Below are 22,292 nucleotides of genomic sequence, written 5' to 3'. Positions count from 1 at the left end.
GATTTGTGTCTTCTTTACTATGGAGTGCCGCCTTGTGGATACTATGTACAGACTGTCTCGGTTACGAGGTTGACTGTGGAGGGCACCCGGCCATTTCATTTTCTGCATCTCACTAGTGCCGGATCATGGATATGTGTGTGTGTGTGTGTACACACACACACATATACAGTAGCTTGCAAAGGTATTCAACCCCTTAAAGAGTCACCAGATTTGTAATGACATTTAACACTGATGACTGATTGTTCCAGACAGTATTTTTATTGCGAACCAGTAGGCTCTTAAAAATCACGAGTTATGGTATAACATACCTTAGTTAACTCTTTTTCTTCGAGGTCCATAGGGTCCACAGGATCTACCTTGGGGGTATGTAGTTGGAGTGATCCATTGCACCAAACAGCTTGCAGCTTTGAAGCTCCCAGCATGCACAGGTCCTCCTCCCTATATACCCCGCCCCCAGCCACAGGCATTCAGTTTGTAAACAAGCCTAACGGCAAGAGACGGAAAGTGGGGAAGGAAGTACAATGTACCCAAGAAACACTCTCAAAATACGAAGAGGGAATCAGTGATACAAAAAAGCAAAGAACAGATCCCAACTGAGGCCAGGTGCGTCAGGGTGGGCGCCCTGTGGACCCTATGGACCTCGAAGAAAGAGAGTTAACTGAGGTATGTTATACCATAACTCTGATTCTCTTCTTCAGGGTCCATTGGGTCCATGGGATCTACCTTGGAGACATCCTAAAGCAGTTCCCTTAAGGGTGGGGATGCTCCTGAGTAGAGAGGAGAATCCGCCACCAAAAGGAAGCATCCTGGGAGGCAAAAGTATCAAATGCATAAAATTTGATAAAGGTATGGCCGAGACTCCATGTGTAACCGCCCACAATGGTCCCACAGACAAGTAAAATGAGCTGCACTTTGTTCGGGACAGGGAGATCAGCCTGTGTATAGACCTGAGAAATAGTCATACGCAACCAGCGAGCCAAGTCTGTTTGTTAGCTGGCCAGCCTTGTTTGTGAAACCCATATAACACAAAGAGCGCATCTGATTTCCTGATGGAGCTGGTAACGGGATACCTATCTTGATGAAAAATCAAATATGGAGAGCGACATAATAGTGCTGCCAAAGCAGAAATTCTGCGAGCTGAGGAAATAGCGAGGAGAAAAATTGTATTCACCGTCAACAATCTAAGGTCCACCTTATCCAAGGGCTCAAAAGGAGAAGCTTGTAGTGCCCTGAGAACCAAGATAAATTCCACGGTGCCACCGGAGGGACAAATGGAGGTTGCAGACGGAGAACCCCCTGCAAAAATTTTCTAACATCCGGCAGGGGAGCAATACTGCGCTGGAACCATAATGACAATGCCGAAACCTGAACTCTCAGGGTAGCCAGGCGAAGACCTAAGTCTAAACCCGCCGGAAGATAAACAAACACTCGCGAGACCCTGAAAACTTTAGGGTCATATTTTGTGTGGGAACACCAAAGAAAAAATGAATGCCAAATCCTGTGATAATGTGGGCCGAAGCAGGCTTCCTTGCCCTAAGTATCCTCTGGATCACAGAAATAGAGAAACCTTTGGCCTTTAAGATGGAAGACTCAAGAGCCATGCCATCAAAGCCAGCCGAGGTAAATCCGGATGTAGGCAGGAACCCTGCACTAGCAAATCTGGATGTAGAGGCAGTGGAAGTGGACTGTCTATGGATAGACATGTCAGATTGGGGAACCAATGTCTCCTGGGCCAGGCAGGATCTATTAGTATTATCCTGCTGCCCTCCTGCTTGAACTTTCTGATGACCCTTGGGAGGAGGGAGATTGGAGGAAACAGGTATGCCAACCTGAAGTTCCATCTCACCGCCAGAGAGTCCACGGAGGTGGCTGAGGGATCCCTTGTTCTGGACCGGTACCGGGGGACCTTGTGGTTGTGACGTGACGCCATGAGGTCTACGTCTGGCAGTCCCCACCTGTCCACTAGGAGTTGGAAGACGTCCGGATAAAGAGCCCATTCTCCGGCGTGTATGTCCTGATGACTTAGGAAGTCTGCTTCCCAGTTAAGGACTCCTGAGATAAATATTGTCGAGATTGCTGGAAGATGGCATTCTGCCCACTGCAGAATCTTAGCCACTGACCTCATGGCTGACAGACTTCGTGTGCCTGCTTGATGGTTGATGTAGGCGACCGCAGTCGCGTTGTCGGACTGAATCTGGACAATCCTGCCTGAAATAGGTCCTGTGCCAGAATGAGCGCTCTGTGCAATGCACGAAGCTCCAAAACATTTATCTGTAGGTGACTTTCCTGATCCGTCCACCTTCCCTGAGAGGTGTGATGATCTGTCACCGCTCCCCATCCTCGCAGACTTGCATTCGTGGTGAGGAGTACCCAATAACGGGGGCGGCCATTGTCTAAATGAGTCGTCTGCAGCCACCAAGCGAGGGAGAGCCGAACCTCTGGCGAGATGCGGATCATCTGAGACTTTATCCAATGATACTGACCATCCTAATAAGACAGAATCCATTGCTGCAGGGACCTGGAGTGGAACTGGGCATAAGCCACCATGTCGAATGTGGACACCATGGAGCCCAGCACCTGCATTGCCAAGTGAACCGATACTTCCTGCTTGCAAAGTAGACTGTGCACTCGAGATTGAAGTGATGCAATCTTGTCCTCTGGCAGAAGAATCCTCTGTCCCAGAGAATCCAGCAGCAATCCCTAAGTGCACCATTTGCTGAGTTGGAGAAAGACTTTTTCCGATTGATTATCCAGCCGTGCTCTTGCAGACAGACAATAGTAATCTGGAGATGACATTCCAAATATGGCAGTATCCTGACACCTTGTCGTCTGAGATGAGCCATCATGACTGCCATTATCTTGTTAAATACCGGAGGGGCTTTGGCAAACCCGAAGGGTAGAGCCTGAAATTGGTAATGTTGCTGATCTACCACCATTCTCAGAAATCCTTGGTGAGATCGTGCAATAGGAACATGCAGATAAGCATCCTGTATGTCCAGGGAGACCATGAAATCTCCAGGCTCCATTGCGAGCATAATTGAGAAATAGGGTTTCCATATGAAATTTGGGCACATGGATGAATTTGTTGAGACTTCAGATTCAGGATAGGGCAATGTGACCCTTTTGGTTTTTGAATCAAAAACAAATTTGAATAATAACCCCTTCCCTGTTGCATCACATGAACAGGTATTATGACTCCAATAGCCTCCCGGAAGGCCAAAGACCTGACCGGGTCTACTGGTAGGGTTGTACCAACAAGCCTCTGAGGAGGATGTGATGGCGTAACCATGAGAGACCACCTCTCGAACACAGACATCCGTAGTCGTCTGATGCCAGGCATGAGAAAACTGTAGAAGTTGGCCTCCCACCCTGAGACCTTCCAGTGGGAGGCCCGCCCCATCAGTGAGCTTATTGTCCGGCTTGGAAACAGGACGTCTGGTTGACCAGGATTTCCTTGTCTGCGGTTTCTTGTGGGAATTATCTCGTCTAGAGGAAGACTGTCCCTTTGCCCTACCCTGTGGGCGAAGGACCGAGCTGACGACTGCCTATAATTAGGCAATTATCGTGCTAAGCGAAAAAAATTGTGGGTCCCAGGGACTCCTCACTTTATTAAATTGGGGTCCTAGGGCAAGCAGCAATTGGGGTAGAGCTGGAGGTAAAGGCAGGGAGAAGTTGGGTTAGAGCTGGAGCCAGAGGGAAGTAAGAGCAGACAGAACTGGGGATACGGAGGGGTAAGTGCAGACAGCAGTTGCGACCGTGCTGGGGCCAAGGAAGAGGTTAGGGGTAGGCAATACTAAGGGTAGGGAGGGGGTTAGGGTAGATTGCTGGGGCATTATTGGGGGCAAGGAGGTGGTTAGGGACAGGCAGTGCTGGGGTAAGATGGGCGGGGGGGAGTGCACACAGTTACAAAGTCAGTGTTGGGGGGGGGGGGCCACAGTTCCACAGTCTGGGAAGTTTAGGGGGGATACACATGGTCACACAGTCAGGATTAGGGGGGTGGCTGCACACAGTCAGGGTTAGAGGGTGCTGCACACAATTACACAGTCAGGGTTAGCGGGCTGCACCCAGTTACAGTCAGGGTGGAGGGGGGGAGTGTGCAGTTACAAAGTCAGGGAGGGTTAGAGGGGAAGCACATGGTCACACAATCAGGATGGGGGGGCTGCACAAAGTCAGGGTTAGAGGCGGCTGCACACAATTACACGGTTAGGGGGGCTGCACCCAGTTATACAGTCAGGGTTGGGGGGGGGGAGTGCACACAGTTACAAAGTCAGTATTAGGGGGTGGCCACAGTTACACAGTCAGGGAGGGTTAGAGGGGATGCATATGGTCACACAGTAGGAGTCAGGGGGGCTCTGCACAGTGATGACTGTGGGCTGTAAGTGACTGACCTGTCTGAGTTCAGGGTCTCTGTCACCAGTCGTCAGAGCAGCACATCATCTGTACATGCTGAGAGTCCTCCCAGCAGCTCCGGACCTTAGTCCTCCTGACCGCTGTCCCTGTCTCACAGGTAGATGCAGAGTCAATCCATCTCCTGAAGAATGCGCTGGCGTCGCGGGCACGGAAGGAGGGGGTGGTGTCAGGCAGCAATTAAATCAGATGCTGCCAGCAGCGATTGGTCGAGGAGACGCTGCCGGCAGCTATGGGTTGAGGATAATCCGCCGGCGGTGATTGGTGGAGAAGACGCCATCGGCGGTGATTGGCTGCTGCAGCGCAAATCCGCCGGTGGTGATTGGTGGAGCAAACGCCTCCAGCGGTGACAGGCTTCTGCAGCGCTGCATACACACACACACAGGCAGCACACTCAGCTAGCGCTTCCTGCGGAACGCCTAGATTTAAAAACCGGGTCCCCAACTTGCTGTAGCGCGTAAAAATGCGTTATGGCGTGCATTATGTGATCCCTGCTTAGGGGTAGTCGTAGATGGCAACCCTGCAGATTTAGATGTCGCCAGAGAAGACACTATGTCATCCAGCTCTGGTGCATCAATGATCACTTCCCCTATATACATAGCTGCTTCTTGCATCTGCCTGAGATGAGACAGCAGTTTTCTGGTAGCATTCGGCATGCTATCCTCCAGAGCCTTCGTCCATTCTTCCATAGCTTTGGCTACCCAGGCTACAGCCATAGCTGGTCTGGTAATAGCTCCAGATAATGAAAACACTGATTTTAAATACTTATCAAGTTTTCTACCTGTAACCTCTCCAATGAGGATGACGCAGGAATGGGTAACATAGAGCTCTTGATGGGGGAACCTCCCATTTGTTACACTCACCAAGTACAAATGGGTATTGAGAGGTTCTTGTAACATGAAAATGCTTACTTGGAGTACACCATGCTTCACACATGAGATTCGTCAGTTGTTCAGACTGAGGAAAATAATCTGTAGCCACCTTCTGACGCCTAAAGACCAGAGTCTTAGATTTCGGCGGAACCTCCTCTTCCCCTATACTGAGGACAGAACTAACCGCTCTCACCAGAGAGGGGACATCCACAGAGGATTGATGGTCGCCTTCCACTGAGCAAGACCCCGAACTCTGAGTATCAGAGTGTGATGAGGAGGATGAGTCAGAATCCTGAGGCAATGTCTGAAGAGAACCTCTCTTATGACCCTGCTTTGCTGCCCCTGGTCTATGGACCTGCACCACCCGCTGAGGGGCGATAGATGGCAGCATACTCTGACTAGAGTGAGCAGAAGAATCAAACCAATAGGGATTCGTGGGGGACATATACATAGAAGGATGCAACTGCTGTGGGTATCCCATAGCAGGAGGCAATACCGTGACATGAGCACTCAACGCTGCAGGCCCTGTCCACCAAATACGACAACACCTGAGACCAAGAGGCCACCCAGGGTGGTTCTTGTGCTGGTGCAGGTGTACAAGATAGAAAAGGTGGGTGTTTACAACAGACACTACACAACCCATCTTGTAGAAAAACCCTGCTCAGACAGGCCTGCAAAACAGGATTTACATGATTTTAGCACAGGAGGCTCATCCTTCTCTCCTTTACCTTTAGCCATAACAATGTGTAACAGGCATAAGGTATAGAGTATAAAAGCAATGTGACTTTAAATGAAAAACCCCACACACGTTCAGAGGGATGAGGAGAAACACAGTGATAGATACAGTCAGGTGCATAAATATTGGGACATTGACAGAATTTTCATATGTTGGCCTCTATTCACCACCACAATGGCTTTTAAATGAAACAAACAAGATGTGCTTTAACTGCAGACTTTCAGGTTTAATTTGAGGGTAATTACATCCAAATCAGGTGAACGGTGTAGGAATTACAACGGTTTCTATATGTGCCTCCCACTAATTAAGGGGCCAAAAGTAATGGAACTATCAACTCAAAAGCTATTTCATGGACAGGTGTGGGCTATTCCCTCGTTATTTCATTATCAATTAAGCAGGTAAAAAGGTCTGGAGTTGATTCTATGTGTGACATTTGCATTTGGAATCAGTTGCTGTCGACTCTCAATATGAGATCCAAAGAGCTGTCACTATCAGTGAAGCAAGCCATCATTAGGCTGAAAAATCAAAACAAACCCATCAGAGAGATAGCAAAAACATTAGGTGTGGCCAAATCAACTGTTTGGAACATTCTTAAAAAAAAAGAACGCATCGGAGAGCTCAGCAACACCAAAAGACCCGGAAGACCACAGAAAACAACTGTGGTGGATGACAGAAGAATTATTTCCCTGGTGAAGAAAAACCCCTTCACAACAGTTGGCCAAATCAAGAACACTCTCCAGGAGGTAGGTGTATATGTGTCAAAGTCAACAATCAAGAGAAGACTTCACAAGAGTGAATATAGAGGGTTCACCACAAGATGTAAACCATTGGTGAGCCAGAAAAACAGGAAGACCAGATTAGAGTTTGCCAAACAACATCTAAAAAAGCCATTACCGTTCTGGAACAACATCCTATGGACAGATGATACAAAGATCAAGAGTGATGGGAAGAGAAGGGTATGGAGAAGGAAAGGAACTGCTCATGATCCAAAACATACCACCTCATCAGTGAAGCATGGTGGTGGTAGTGTCATGGCGTGGGCATGTATGGCTGCCAATGGAACTGGTTCCCTTGTATTTATTGATGATGTGACTGCTGACAAAAGCAGCAGAATGAATTCTGAAGTGTTTCGGGCAATATTATATGCTCATATTCAGTCAAATGCTTCAGAACTCATTGGACGGTGCTTCACAGTGCAGATGGACAATGACAAGAAGCATACTGCAAAAGCAACCAAAGAGTTTTTTAAGGCTAAAAAGTGGAATGTTATGCAATGGCCAAGTCAATTCCCTGACCTGAATCCGATTGAGCATGCATTTCACTTGATGAAGAAAAAACTGAAGGGAAAATGCCCCAAGAACAAGCAGTAACTGAAGACATTTGCAGTAGAAGCCTGGCAGAGCATCACCAGGGATGAAACCCAGCGTCTGGTGATGTCTATGCGTTCCAGACTTCAGGCTGTAATTGCCTGCAAAGGATTTGCAACAAAGTATTAAAAAGTGAAAGTTAGATTTTGGATTGTTTAGTTTGTCCCATTACATTTGGCCCCTTAAAAAGTGGGAGGCACATATAGAAACCGTTGTAATTCCTACACCGTTCACCTGATTTGGATGTAATTACCCTCAAATTAAATCTGAAAGTCTGCAGTTAAAGCACATCTTGTTTGTTTCATTTCAAAGCCATTGTGGTGGTGAATAGAGGCCAAACTATGAAAATTCTGTCAATGTCCCAATATTTATGCACCTGACTGTATATCTGACAGTTTTGAAAACAAAAAGGCAGTATGCATACAGCAGCTAGCAGTACAGTCGCATACAATGCAAAATATATTCAAATGCTAATGCAAATGGAATCTGAATCTACTGACCAGCCCCTCAGGGGTATTGGTAGGATATAGAGTGCTATACAGGGAGACAGACCTAACCTCTGAGACCAACAGCTTTCAGCAGCGCACCCAAGGTGGACTCTGAGCGTCTCACACACGAGGTGGTCAGAAGTAGCAAACCAGATGCGGGAATCCACAACCGGAAGTTGCGTCTGGGTTGGGGAAGGAGCGGCCGGGGGAGCACCTATCTCCCCTAAGCTGCGATTTTGACAGCACGGGTATGCTGTCCTCACAGTAGTAGACGCTTCTACTGCGCTCTAGTGCGTCTACTACCCATCCTCGGCAACAGATGATATGGCCCTGGCATCCTTAGGGAGGACACGTTGAACGGGACCTTCACCTGCAGCTGCCTCCGACGCGTCTCCTACACCGGAGGCCTGGACTGCTCCCCGCATGATTCCCCACATGAGAAATCATCTTACCAGCCATCTTCGTGAATCAGATTGCAGTCCGGACCACAGCGATGCCGCTAGCTAAGCCACGCTGAGGTCCGCCGAAATCCCCAGGACATATAGCGGTACTGGCATTTCGGCATCGGTAGAAGGAGTCACAGTATGTGCATCATAAAAAATCAAAAAAGAAAAAAGCCTAGGACTGCCTAGGCAGTCCCGCTGTTAAAATGGTGCGTCTGGATACTTGCCGCGCAACAAACAAAAAAACTGAATGCCTGTGGCTGGGGGCGGGGCGGGGCATATAGGGAGGAGGATCTGTGCATGCTGGGAGCTTCAAAGCTGTAAGCTGTTTGGTGCAATGGACCATTCCAACTACATACCCCCAAGGTAGATCCTGTGGACCCTATGGACTCTGAAAAAGAAAAAAATTTTGAACTCATAATTCATTATCTGTGCTGTGGAAGCTCCAAGTTTACATGGATGAAATTAGTCTCTACCTTTAAATCATTAAATAAAAAATGTTATGGATAAAAGCCGCCCTAATTAAAGCAATATTGGTCATACAAAGAGACCAAGGAGCATCGTAAGGAAAGTAAAGGTAAAGTTATGCCCCTTTTACACCGACATGAAAATCCCGGGTTGTTGCATGTGAATGAGCATCAACCCGGGATTTTTGTCAGTGCATTAATTCACTTGGGTCCAGGGACCCGGGGATCCAACTTGGGTAGCTTGCAGGGTTGACCACGGGCCGTTCCCATGTCACCCTGCAGTGCAAATGGAGCGATATGGGTCACCCGATTGACCGCATGCGCATGGCATCGATTCAACTGAAGGGAGAGCTTGGGGGAAGCCCAGCACCTCCGTAAGTGCTGGGCACTTGCCCAAGTGTGACAACTTGGGGGCATCACAAGGACACACCTCCTCCCTGGTAGGCCATGCTCACAGAGACTCTCTGCCAAAGCCTCAGCGCCCTGCCCGCAGTCTAGCGGGAACACTAGATATACTGTAGATAGGTAGAAGACAGATAGATAGACAGACAGACAGACAGACTCACTAAGAGCTGGATACCTGCTGCGTTGCTAATGTCCAGATGAACAACGTCTTTCTGCTCCACGAACAGCATCCGGAAGTACTGGCTGCACGCCGCTAGCACCGCCTTGTGCGCCTTGAAGTCGATTCCGTCCACCACGAAGGTGCAGTCACAGAGAAGTCCCAGCTGTCTCTGCTGATTGAGCTGCTCCAGAACGAGCTGGCTGTGCTGTGGGAAATCCATGGCTGAGAAGAGCAGAGAAAGCCATGATCACATCCACGCAATACAGTTACCGCACAAGAGACTGTAAGCTCCTATGTACAGGCCCTCTGCCCTGCATGCATCCTGTTGAGCTGTCACTGCACCCTCACACTTCTCATAGACGAAAATGACATTTTACAGTTACCCAGTACCTGGAGAATACAATAAACTATTGAAAAGATATAGGCTATACTGTAATATCCTCATTTTATGGTCTTCAAGTGACCAGGAAAACTAGTATAAAATCCAAGAACAGTCTAAATACCTCTCCCCCTCTCTACTGATTCATATCTCCAACTGTCTCTCTGCTGTCTCTTCCTGGATGTCCCAGCGCTTTCACAATTTCATTATCTATTGATGGTACAACTATCTCATCTAGCCCCCAAGTGCGCTGTCTTGGAGTTATCCTGGACTCCTCCCTCTCCTTCAAACCACACATATCCAGAACCTCTCACAGTCCTGTCGTTTTCATCTCAAAAATATTTCCAGGATTAGACCCTTTCTCACCCTGGATGCTACCAAGACCCTCATACACTCACTGGTCATCAGCAGATTGGACTATTGTAGCCCCTCCTATCTGGCCTCCCAGACTCCCACCTCTCCCCACTCCAATCTGTCCTCACTGCTGCTGCTCGGCTCATCTTCCTCTCCAGACGTTCTACGTCCGCCTCCCCTCTCCTACAAGCCCTACACTGGCTCCCCTTCCCCCTTCAGAACCCAATTCAAGGTTCTTACACTCACAAAGCCCTCACCTAATCCTCTTCTATTTACATCTGTGACCTCATCTCCCAACACACTCCCGCCCGTCCACTTCACTCAACAAATGCACGCCGCCACTCCTTCCAACTGATTACTTCCTTCCACTCCCGCCTCCAAGATTTTGCCCGTGCTGCTCCTTACCTCTGGAACTCTCTCCCTCTCCCCATCAGACTCTCCACCTCTCTACAATCTTTCAAACTGGCTCTCAAGACCCACTACTCCATCAAGGCCTATCTGCTCTCATCCTAACCCACTGCTCCATGCTCTTTCCTCCCTGTCTATCCCATCTGTGTCATGCCCGTCTGTCTGCCTGCCCCTCCCCTTTAGAATGTAAACTCTCACAAGCAGGGCCCTCTACCCTCATGTGCGTCCCTTACTTTTCTTCCTTCTTTCTTCTACTTCTAACTCCCCACAACAGCACCTAACACTTGATTGCTGACTCCCTGATGCTTATTTTAGTGTTATGATCGCTAATGCAGCAATGTATATAAACCATGTCCTTGTCCTGCTCTGTATTGTACTGTAAGTCAATGGTTTCCTGTCACTTATTTGTTTATGTACTATGTAAGGTGCTGCTGAACCCTTGTGGCGCCATATTAATAAAGGATAATAATAATAATAATAATAATAATAATAATAATAATAATAATAATAATAATAATAATAATAATTAAATACATATAAAACTTTACACAAAGTTAAACCAACAAATTGCAATTAGAGACAATGCACATTATGGAGTTTCCATGACAAACTGCAAATGTATAAGAAAATATAATTTTAACATCCCACATATTGTGCGAATTACTAAATCGTCATTGACTGTACAGAATGTGTAACACAAAGTAATGCCACAGCAGGAAATACTGTGGTTGGTTGGGATTACAATGGCCATGTTGGGGGCATCAAGCCGGTGAGATAAGCTGGTCACTGAAGCAGTATAATGCATAATGCGCAGGGAAATTATTAGGCAGGAAAGTGCATTTACATGGACGGACACTTGTTCATTACAAAATCATTGGTATACATATACAGTATTTTATGTGAGTGACATCACTACTCTCCAAATATGTGACATATTCCACAGGAATGACATCACTATTTTCCAAATATGTGACATATTCCACAGGTGTGACATCACTACTCTCCAAATATATGACATATTCCACAGGTGTGACATCACTACTCTCCAAATATAAGACATATTCCACAGGTGTGACATCACTACTCTCCAAATATGTGACATATTCCACAGGAGTGACATCACTGCTCTCCAAATATGTGACATATTCCACAGGAGTGACATCACTGCTCTACAAATATGTGACATATTCCACAGGAGTGACATCACTGCTCTCCAAATATAAGACATATTCCACAGGTGTGACATCACTACTCTCCAAATATGTGACATATTCCACATGTGTGACATCACTACTCTCCAAATGTGACATATTCCACAGGTGTGACATCACTATTCTCCAAATATGTGACATATTCCACAGGAATGACATCACTACTCTCCAAATATGTGACATATTCCACAGGTGTGACATCACTACTCTACAGATATGTGACATATTCCACAGGTGTGACATCACTACTCTCCAAATATGTGACATATTCCACAGGTGTGACATCACTACTCTCCAAATATAAGACTAATCCACAGGAGTGACATCACTGCTCTCCAAATATGTGACATATTCCACAGGAGTGACATCACTACTCTCCAAATATGTGACATACAGTATTCACTCTAGGTCCGGGGACAGGCAGGGCGCCGGACCTAGAGCAAGGGCACTTCTGCGCGAGCCCAAAAGGGGTTGTGACCAATGAAAAGAGGGCGTGTCTTTATGACGTGTCCCTTTTCGTCACTCTTGGAGGGGTGTTCAGCACTTACGGACATGCCGGGCAGCCCCCCAAGCGCCATGGTAACTGTGAATGGATGCCAGGCGCATGCGCTGCTCTGCCGTTTTCCCCACCCATGAGACTCTGCGGCCCGCGGGTGGAGGACAGAACTTGCAGGCTGTTTCAGCGGGGCACCGTGCTGGAGGGCAGGGTTCTTTCTGCACTTCAGAAATAGGGCAGGGTGCGGCACCTGCTGAAACAGCCTAGCGGGAACGCTAACATATTCCACAGGTGTGACATCACTACTTTCCAAATATAAGACATATTCCACAGGTGTGACATCACTACTCTCCAAATATACAATATAATGCACAGGAGTGACCACTACTCTCCAAAGCCAATATAATGCACAGGAGTGACATTACTACTCTCCAAATATACAATATAATACACAGGAGTGACATCACTACTCTCCAAATATACAATATAATGCACAGGAGTGACCACTACTCTCCAAATATGTGAAATATTCCAGGGACATCACTACTCTCCAAATATACAATATAATGCACAGGAGTGACATTACTACTCTCCAAATATACAATATAATACACAGGAGTGACATCACTACTCTCCAAATAGACAATATAATACACAGGAGTGACATCACTACTCTCCATATATACAATATAATGCACAGGAGTGACATTACTACTCTCCAAATATACAATATAATACACAGGAGTGACATCACTACTCTCCAAATATACAATATAATACACAGGAGTGACATCACTACTCTCCAAATATACAATATAATACACAGGAGTGACATCACTACTCTCCAAATATACAATATAATACGCAGGAGTGACATCACTACTCTCCAAATATACAATATAATACGCAGGAGTGACATCACTACTCTCCATATATACAATATAATGCACAGGAGTGACATCACTACTCTCCAAATATACAATATAATGCACAGGAGTGACCTCTACTCTCCAAATATGTGAAATATTCCAGGGACATCATTACTCTCCAAATATACAATATAATGCACAGGAGTGACATTACTACTCTCCAAATATACAATATAATACACAGGAGTGACATCACTACTCTCCAAATATACAATATAATACGCAGGAGTGACATCACTACTCTCCATATATACAATATAATGCACAGGAGTGACATCACTACTCTCCAAATATACAATATAATGCACAGGAGTGACATCACTACTCTCCAAATATACAATATAATGCACAGGAGTGACATCACTACTCTCCAAATATACAATATAATGCACAGGAGTGACATCACTACTCTCCAAATATGTGAAATATTCCAGGGACATCATTACTCTCCAAATATACAATATAATGCACAGGAGTGACATCACTACTCTCCAAATATACAATATAATGCACAGGAGTGACATCACTACTCTCCAAATATACAATATAATGCACAGGAGTGACATCACTACTCTCCAAATATACAATATAATGCACAGGAGTGACATCACTACTCTCCAAATATACAATAAAATGGACAAGAATGACATCACTACTCCCCAAATATACAATATAATGCACAGGAGTGACATTACTACATTCCAAATATACAATATTATACACTGCAGTGACATCACTACTCTCCAATATAAGTATAAATTCTATATGAGTGACATCACTACTCTCCAAATATAAGATATAATACACAGGAGTGACATCACTACTTTCCAATATAAGTATATATTCTAAATGAGTGACATCACTACTCTCCAAATATAAGAATAAATTCTGCATAAGTGACATCACTATGGATAGGGGGCTGTATTGTCTAGCACTCCCGCTAGGCTGTTTCAGTGGGAACGGTGGAGCAGAAGTGCCTTTTCTCTTATATGTAGAAGACAAAGCATTGGTCTGTGTGTTTGACTGTCCGGTTATGTATTCAGACACCCCTGCACAGATTGGGATGAAAGTGGACCGTGGTGGTCCAGTTGGATCCTGGCCAAGTTTTAGGGGTGTTAGGATTCCCAGTCGGACTTCCCGTTGGTGTACGCTGTGCAGAACTTTCACCCAGGGAGTTTGTCCCTCCACTGGATGGACTTGGATGACATCACATAATAAAACTTAATAACTTGAAGATTTAAACCTGGGCAACGCTGGGTACTTCAGCTAGTATACTATGGGCACGATTCTATTCAACGTGAAGTGAATAGCGCCGGGAATAAACACCCTGCTTAAGCCGAGAGAACGAGCCTTCCCTGACCTAACTTCCCGGCGCGATGCTGTTTTCCCGGCGCTAAGGGCAGAAAACAGCATTGTGCCGGGACTTTTGGCGGATTTCTGCTCACATACTCTGAGGGATATGGAAAGAAATCCTAGTCGGGCTTAGCAGCGAATATGAATTGAATAGCTCCGGGAGCTGATTCCCGGCGCTATTCACTTCGCGTTGAATAGAATTGTGCCCAATATATATATATTACATAATCACCCTAGATAAAAACATGTAAGTGCATACAAGGGACAGTACTGTATACAGTATAAAGTATATATATATATAGTGTTCCTGCTAGGCTGTTTTAGCGGGGCGCGGCGCCCTGCCCTCTTGCTTGAAGGCAAAAAGCACCCTGCCCTCCAGAAGGAGTGCAAAAAGCGCCCTGCCCTAACAGCCTGCGTGAACCGTCTTCACCCGTGGGTCGCAGTGTCCCGCGGGTGAAGAAATGTGCGGTGACCCGGTCACCGCCGGAGAATAGACGCCGGGCGCATGCGCCCGGCATCTATTCTCCCTGTCTGCAGGGCTTGGGGGCTGTCCGGCGTGTCCGTCAGTGCCGGGCACGCCCCCAAGAGTGACGAAAAGGGGACGCGTCTTATAGACACGCCCCCTTTTCGATGACCACGCCCCTTCTCAGTCACGGGCATGCCCTCTCTAGCTTCGGCGCCCTGCCTCGCGCCGGAGCTAGAGGGAACACTATATATATATATATATATATATATATATAACTGTATAGAGTGGCTATAGGTAGGGGCTAGGGGTAGGTGTGCAAACAATACAACAGCCCTATACATAGATATACTGTATACAGAGAATATACAGTACATAATAGAACTATACATAGATATATAGGGGAAATTAGTGGGGGCTGTACTGTATACAGTATATATAGTATATAACAGCCCTATTCATGTATATATATATATATATATATATATATATATATATATTGTATATATATTTAGCCACGGCCAAACAGTTTTGTCATCTTGGACTTTGTCAGAGGGTCATATAAAATGTAAATATAAAAGTTGCTTATGTAGTTTTGCTATTGTGCGCCCTGTTCTCTTTATACTTTTCAGATTTACCCTCAGGAGAAAAACGGAGAAAAAGGGAGCAGCAATAATTAAGGATTTTAAAGACATGATGCTCTACGGCGTGATCTAACATATATCAGAACTACAATGCTTTGCACTGGACAATATTGATGGTAAATATAAATAAATATATATACACACAGTGTGTATATGTGTGTGTGTATATTATATATATACAGTGGAGTCACATTATTATGACCACCAGCTAATAGCCAGAGTGACCGCCGTGTGCGGCACGGACAGCAGCTAGACGGGCTGGGAGTGACTCAGTAAGGTGCTGGTAGGTTGGCACAGGTATCTGGAGCCATGCTGACTGCAGTGCATGCCACAGCTGCTGGAGGGTGCGTAGACACACGTCTGGTGGCCCCCAGGTTTATTTTGACGGTGAGCTGCTCCACTGTAGCGTGTCGGACGGCCCTCACGCACCTTCACAGCCGACGTTCGCCTCTAACATCAATGGCAGTTCCACGTCGGTTATTCGCAATGGTGCCATTTGTCCAGTCACTATACACCTTCACCACAGCAGCACGCGGAACAGTTCACAAACTGCGCTGTGTCAGAAATACCGCCACCCTTGGCCCAAAAGCCAATAATCATCCCTTTTTGTAACTCGGATAAATCGCCCCTTTTACCCATGACCACAATGAGTGATATGTGTGCAGACGGCCTATCACACACCTTATATACCCACCAAGCCAGCGCACGGCACGTCACGTACTTCATGGGCTACACGATGCCGACGTCAAATGTAGGAGGTGGTTATAATAATGTGACTTGACGGTGTATATAAAACTGTATACATTAAATATGGGTAGAGGTGTATTGTATACAATATATTATTATTACATTTTATTTATAGGGCGCCACAAGTGGTCCGCAGCGCCGTACATACAGTACAGGGTACATAGAACATTACTGTGCAATACAGTAACCAAAATATAAACAGAACACAAGTAACAATTAGCAACACAATTCTCCATACACAATACAGCTGGGAAGGCTGTCATAAAAGTGCTAGAGAAGAGGGCTGTGGGACAGTGGGGAGGAGGACCCTGGGCCTGACTCAGACTCGGTCGCAAGCGCTGAGCGCTCGCAACCGGGTCGATGGTGGCCCAGAGCGCATGCGCACGACGGAGCCGGCTCCGTCGTGCGCATGCGCGAGACCCGGATAGCAACGGGTAATTTGTCGCTCTGGGTCTCGTACCAAAGGGGGCGTGCTGTCGACGTTGAGTGACAGCATGCCCCCTTTGGTGGGCGGGCCGGGGGAGTGGCTGCCAAAACGGAGGCGTTCCCATGTGAACGCCTCCGTTTGGGGGCGGCCCAACTGACATCACGAATGATGTCAGTGGGAGAGATTTCGGCTGTTAGAGCCGAAATCTCTCTGGGGTTTGCGGCAACGAGACTCTACCACAAGGGTCTCGTCGCAAGCCCGATGGTCGCAATGGTTTTGACCATCGCGACCATCTTCCTGGCCGCTTGCTATAGCTGTGGGTGGTCACCCACAGCTATGCAAGCGGCCAGGAGGCCGTTCTAAAAAAAAAAAAAAAAAGACCGGCCCTGATTCAGAGCGAGCGCTCTGTCAGAGCGTCCGGCTCTGAATCAGGGCCTCTGTTCCTAGGAGCTTACAATCTAGGGGAAAGGGGAGACAGACAAATGACATGAGGCATGAGTGTGTAGAGGGAGACACGGTTATGTGGGGAAGGGTACTCTTTGATGAACAGGTTGGTTTTCGGTGCACGTTTTGAAGCTCTGCAAGGTCGGGGACCTTTAAATACTATATAAAAGACCTATACATAGATATATAACTGTATACAGGGGATATGAGTAGGTGACTGTACAGTATACAGTATATAATAGCCCTATGCATAGATATATAACTGTATACAGTGCATATGGGTAGGGGACTGTACTGTATACAGTGTATATACTATATATTAGCCCTATAAATATATAACTATATACAGGGTACACAAGTTGGGGGGCTGTACTGTATACATTATATAATAGCCCTATACACAGATATAGAACTGTATACAGAGGACATGTGTAGGGAATGTACTGTATACAGTATATATAGTATATAATAGCCTATACATAGATAAATAACTGTATACAGAGGACATGTGTAGGAAATGTACTGTATACAGTATATATAGTATATAATAGCCTATACATAGATATATAACTGTATACAGGGGATATGAGTAGGTGACTGTTTTGTATATAGTATATAATAGCCCTATGCATAGATATATAACTGTATACAGGACATATGGGTTGGTGACTGTACTGTATACAGTTTATATAGTATATAATCGCCCTATACATAGATCTATAATTGTATACAGGATATGGATAGGTGACTGTACAGTATACACTATATATAGTATATAATATACATAAATATATATCTGTATACAGGAGATATGGATAGGTGACTGTACAGTATACATTATAAATAGTATATAATAGCCCTATACATAGATATATAACTGTATACAGGGGCTATGGATAGGTAGCTGTACTGTATACAGTACATACAATAAGCCTATTCATAGGTATATAACTACATACAGTGGATATGGATAGGGGGCTGTACTGTACAGTACATAATAGCACTATACATAGATATATAACTGTATACAGTGGATATGGGTAGGGTGCTGTACTGTATACAGTACATAATAGCACTATACACAGCTATGACTGTATACAGTGGATATGGGTAGTGGATGTACTGTATACAGTACATGATAGCACTATACATAGATATATAACTGCATACCGTGGAAATGGGTAAAGGATGTACTGTATACAGTACATAATAGCACTATACATAGATATAACTGTATACAATAGATATGGGTAGAGGGCTGAACTGAATACAGTACATAGTAATATAACTGAATTCAGTGGATATCGGTAGGGGGCTGAACTGTATACAGTACATAATAGCCCTATGCATAGATATATAACTGTATAAAGGGGATATGGGTAAGTTACTGTATAGTATACACTATATATAGTATATAATAGCCCTATGCAAAGATATATAACTGTATACTGGAGATATGGGTAGGTTACTGTGCTGTATACAGTATATATAGTATATAATATCCCTAGGCATAGATATATAACTGTATACAGGAGATGCGGGTAAGTTACTGTACTGTATACAGTATATATAGTATAGACATAACTATATACAGGAGATATGGGTAACTGTACTGTATACAGTATATAATAGCCCTATGCTTAGAAATATGATTGTATACAGTGGCTAGGGGTATGTTATTGTACTTTATACAGTGTGTATATAGTATATATTAACCCTATGCATAGATATATAACTGTACACAGGGGATATGGGTAGGTTGCTGTACTGTATACAGTATATAATAGCCATTTGCATAGAAATATAACTGTATACAGGGGATATGTATATATTACTGTACTGTATACCGTATATATAGTATATAACAGGCCAATGCATAGACATATAACTATATACAGGAGATATGGGTAGGTTACTGAACTGTATATAGTATATAATAGCCCTATGCATAGAAATATAACTGTATACTGGGGATATGGGTAGGTTACTCTACTGTATACAGTATATATAGTATATAATATCCATATGCATAGAAATATAACTGTATACAGGGGATATGTATATGTTACTGTACTGTATACCGTATATATAGTATATAACAGGCCAATGCATAGACATATAACTATATACAGGAGATATGGGTAGGTTACTGTACTGTATAAAGTAAATAATAGCCCTATGCATAGAAATATAACTGTATACTGGGGATATGGGTAGATTACTGTACTGTATACAGTATATATAGTATATAATATCCATATGCATAGAAATATAACTGTATACAGGGGATATGTATATGTTACTGTACTGTATACCGTATATATAGTATATAACAGGCCAATGCATAGACATATAACTATATACAGGAGATATGGGTAGGTTACTGTACTGTATAAAGTAAATAATAGCCCTATGCATAGAAATATAACTGTATACTGGGGATATGGGTAGATTACTGTACTGTATACAGTATATATAGTATATAATATCCATATGCATAGAAATATAACTGTATACAGGGGATATGTATATGTTACTGTACTGTAAACCATATATATAGTATATAACAGCCCAATGCATAGACATATAACTATATACAGGAGATATGGGTAGGTTACTGTACTGTATATAGTATATAATAGCCCTATGCATAGAAATATAACTGTATACTGGGGATATGGGTAGGTTACTGTACTGTATACAGTATATATAGTATATAATAGCCATATGCATAGAAATATAACTGTATACAGGGGATATGTATATGTTACTATACAGTATACATTATATATAGTATATAACAGGCCAATGCATAGACATATAACTATATACAGGAGATATGGGTAGGTTACTGTACAGTATATAGTATATAATAGCCCTAAGCATAGAAATATAACTGTATACTGGGGATATGGGTAGGTTACTCTACTGTATACAGTATATATAGTATATAATAGCCCTATGCATTGATATATAACTGTATACAGGAGATATGGGTAGGTTACTGTACAGTATATAGTATATAATAGCCCTATGCATAGAAATATAACTGTATACTGGGGATATGGGTAGATTACTGTACTGTATAGTTTATATAGTATATAATAGCCCTATGCATTGATATATAACTGTATACAGGAGATATATGGGTATGGGGCTGTACAGTATACACAGGGGGTGTGACAGGAAGAGGGACCCCTGCCCTCTGACCCCATGCAGATACCGCTCCCGCTCTCCCCTGGTATATACCTGCCATCCCGGTGCCGCCGGGGAATCACATACTACAGCGAACACTACAGCCGGACAAAGGGCGCCGCCATCTTGGAAGAGGTCGGAAGTCGGAGGGTATACGGCGCACTCCTTAGTACGTCATTACATTATCTGAGGAACCAATGCAGCGTAGCCATCTTCCTCCATGGCATCTGCCCTTACTTGTCCCACCAGAGCAGTAATGCGTCATTATTAGTTATCTGTCGTAGCTTTAATCATAATCATATATATAATCAATCATATCCATCCATATAATTATCTATGCTGGGCAGCACAGACGGTGTAATGGTTAGTGTTACTGCCTCACAGCAATGAGGTCGTGGGTTCAATTCCCACCATATGTACCGTCACTCCTATCCATCCATATAGTCACCTGTACCGTCACTCCTATCCATCCATATAGTCACCTGTACCGTCACTCCTATCCCTCCATATAATCACCGGTATCGTTACTCCTATTCATCCATATAATCACCTGTACTGTCACTTCTATTCATCCATATAATCACCTGTACCTACTCCTATCCATCCATATAATCACCGGTACCGTCACTCCTATTCATCCATATAATCACCTGTACCGTCACTTCTATTCATCCATATAGTTACCTGTACCGTCACTCCTATCCATCCATATAATCACCTGTACACCTGTACCGTCACTCCTATCCCTCCATATAGGCACCTGTATCGTTACTCCTATCCATCCATATAATCACCGGTATCGTTACTCCTATTCATCCATATAATCACCTGTACTGTCACTTCTATTCATCCATATAATCACCTGTACCCCTGTACCGTCACTCCTATCCCTCCATATAATCACCTGTACCCCTGTACCGTCACTCCTATGCCTCCATATAGTCACCTGTACCGTCACTCCTATCCATCCATATAATCACCTGTACCCCTGTACCGTCACTCCTATCCCTCCATATAATCACCTGTACCGTCACTCCTATCCCTCCATATAGTCACCTGTACCGTCACTCCTATCCATCCATATAGTCACCTGTACCGTCACTCCTATCCATCCATATAGTCACCTGTATCGTCACTCCTATCCATCCATATAATCACCGGTATCGTCACTCCTATCCATCCATATAGTCACCTGTACCGTCACTCCTATCCATCCATATAATCTCCTGTACAGTCACTCCTATCCCTCCATATAGTCACCTGTACCGTCACTCCTATCCATCCATATAATCTCCTGTACCGTCACTCCTATCACTCCATATAGTCACCTGTACCGTCACTCCTATCCCTACATATAGTCACCTGTACCGTCACTCCTATACCTCCATATAGTCACCTGTACCGTCACTCCTATCCCTCCATATAATCACCTGTACCGTCACTCCTATCCCTCCATATAGTCACCTGTACCCCTGTACCGTCACTCCTATCCCTCCATATAATCACCTATACCGTCACTCCTATCCCTCCATATAGTCACCTGTACCGTCACTCCTATCCCTCCATATAATCACCTGTACCCCTGTACCGTCACTCCTATCCCTCCATATAATCACCTGTACCGTCACTCCTATCCCTCCATGTAGTCACCTGTACCGTCACTCCTATCCATCCATATAGTCACCTGTACCGTCACTCCTATCCATCCATATAGTCACCTGTATCGTCACTCCTATCCATCCATATAATCACCTGTACCGTCACTCCTATCCCTCCATATAATCACCTGTACCGTCACTCCTATCCCTCCATATAATCTCCTGTACAGTCACTCCTATCCCTCCATATAGTCACCTGTACCGTCACTCCTATCCATCCATATAATCTCCTGTACCGT

The 22,292-nt window shown here is 44.7% G+C and overlaps 1 protein-coding gene across 2 annotated transcripts in view; it reads right to left on the bottom strand.

Annotated features, from left to right (window-relative positions):
- Positions 1-20,532, bottom strand: part of ZBTB17 (zinc finger and BTB domain containing 17) — a 52,531-nt gene extending 31,999 nt beyond the window's left edge. For both annotated transcript variants that reach the window (XM_088463259.1, XM_088463260.1), the window contains exons 1-2: positions 20,450-20,532; positions 9,361-9,567 (exon numbers count right to left, since the gene is read on the bottom strand). In XM_088463259.1, the coding sequence (XP_088319385.1) occupies positions 9,361-9,567; positions 20,450-20,456 (214 nt within the window). In that variant the 5' untranslated portion in view covers positions 20,457-20,532. The remainder of the gene's footprint in view (positions 1-9,360; positions 9,568-20,449) is intronic.
- Positions 20,533-22,292: the final 1,760 nt, after the last annotated feature.

The sequence above is a fragment of the Taudactylus pleione genome, unplaced genomic scaffold, assembly GCF_031769625.1.
Source record: "Taudactylus pleione unplaced genomic scaffold, aTauple2 ptg001334l, whole genome shotgun sequence".
Classification (NCBI taxonomy): domain Eukaryota; kingdom Metazoa; phylum Chordata; class Amphibia; order Anura; family Myobatrachidae; genus Taudactylus; species Taudactylus pleione.
This window is presented reverse-complemented; position numbering and strand designations above follow the sequence as displayed.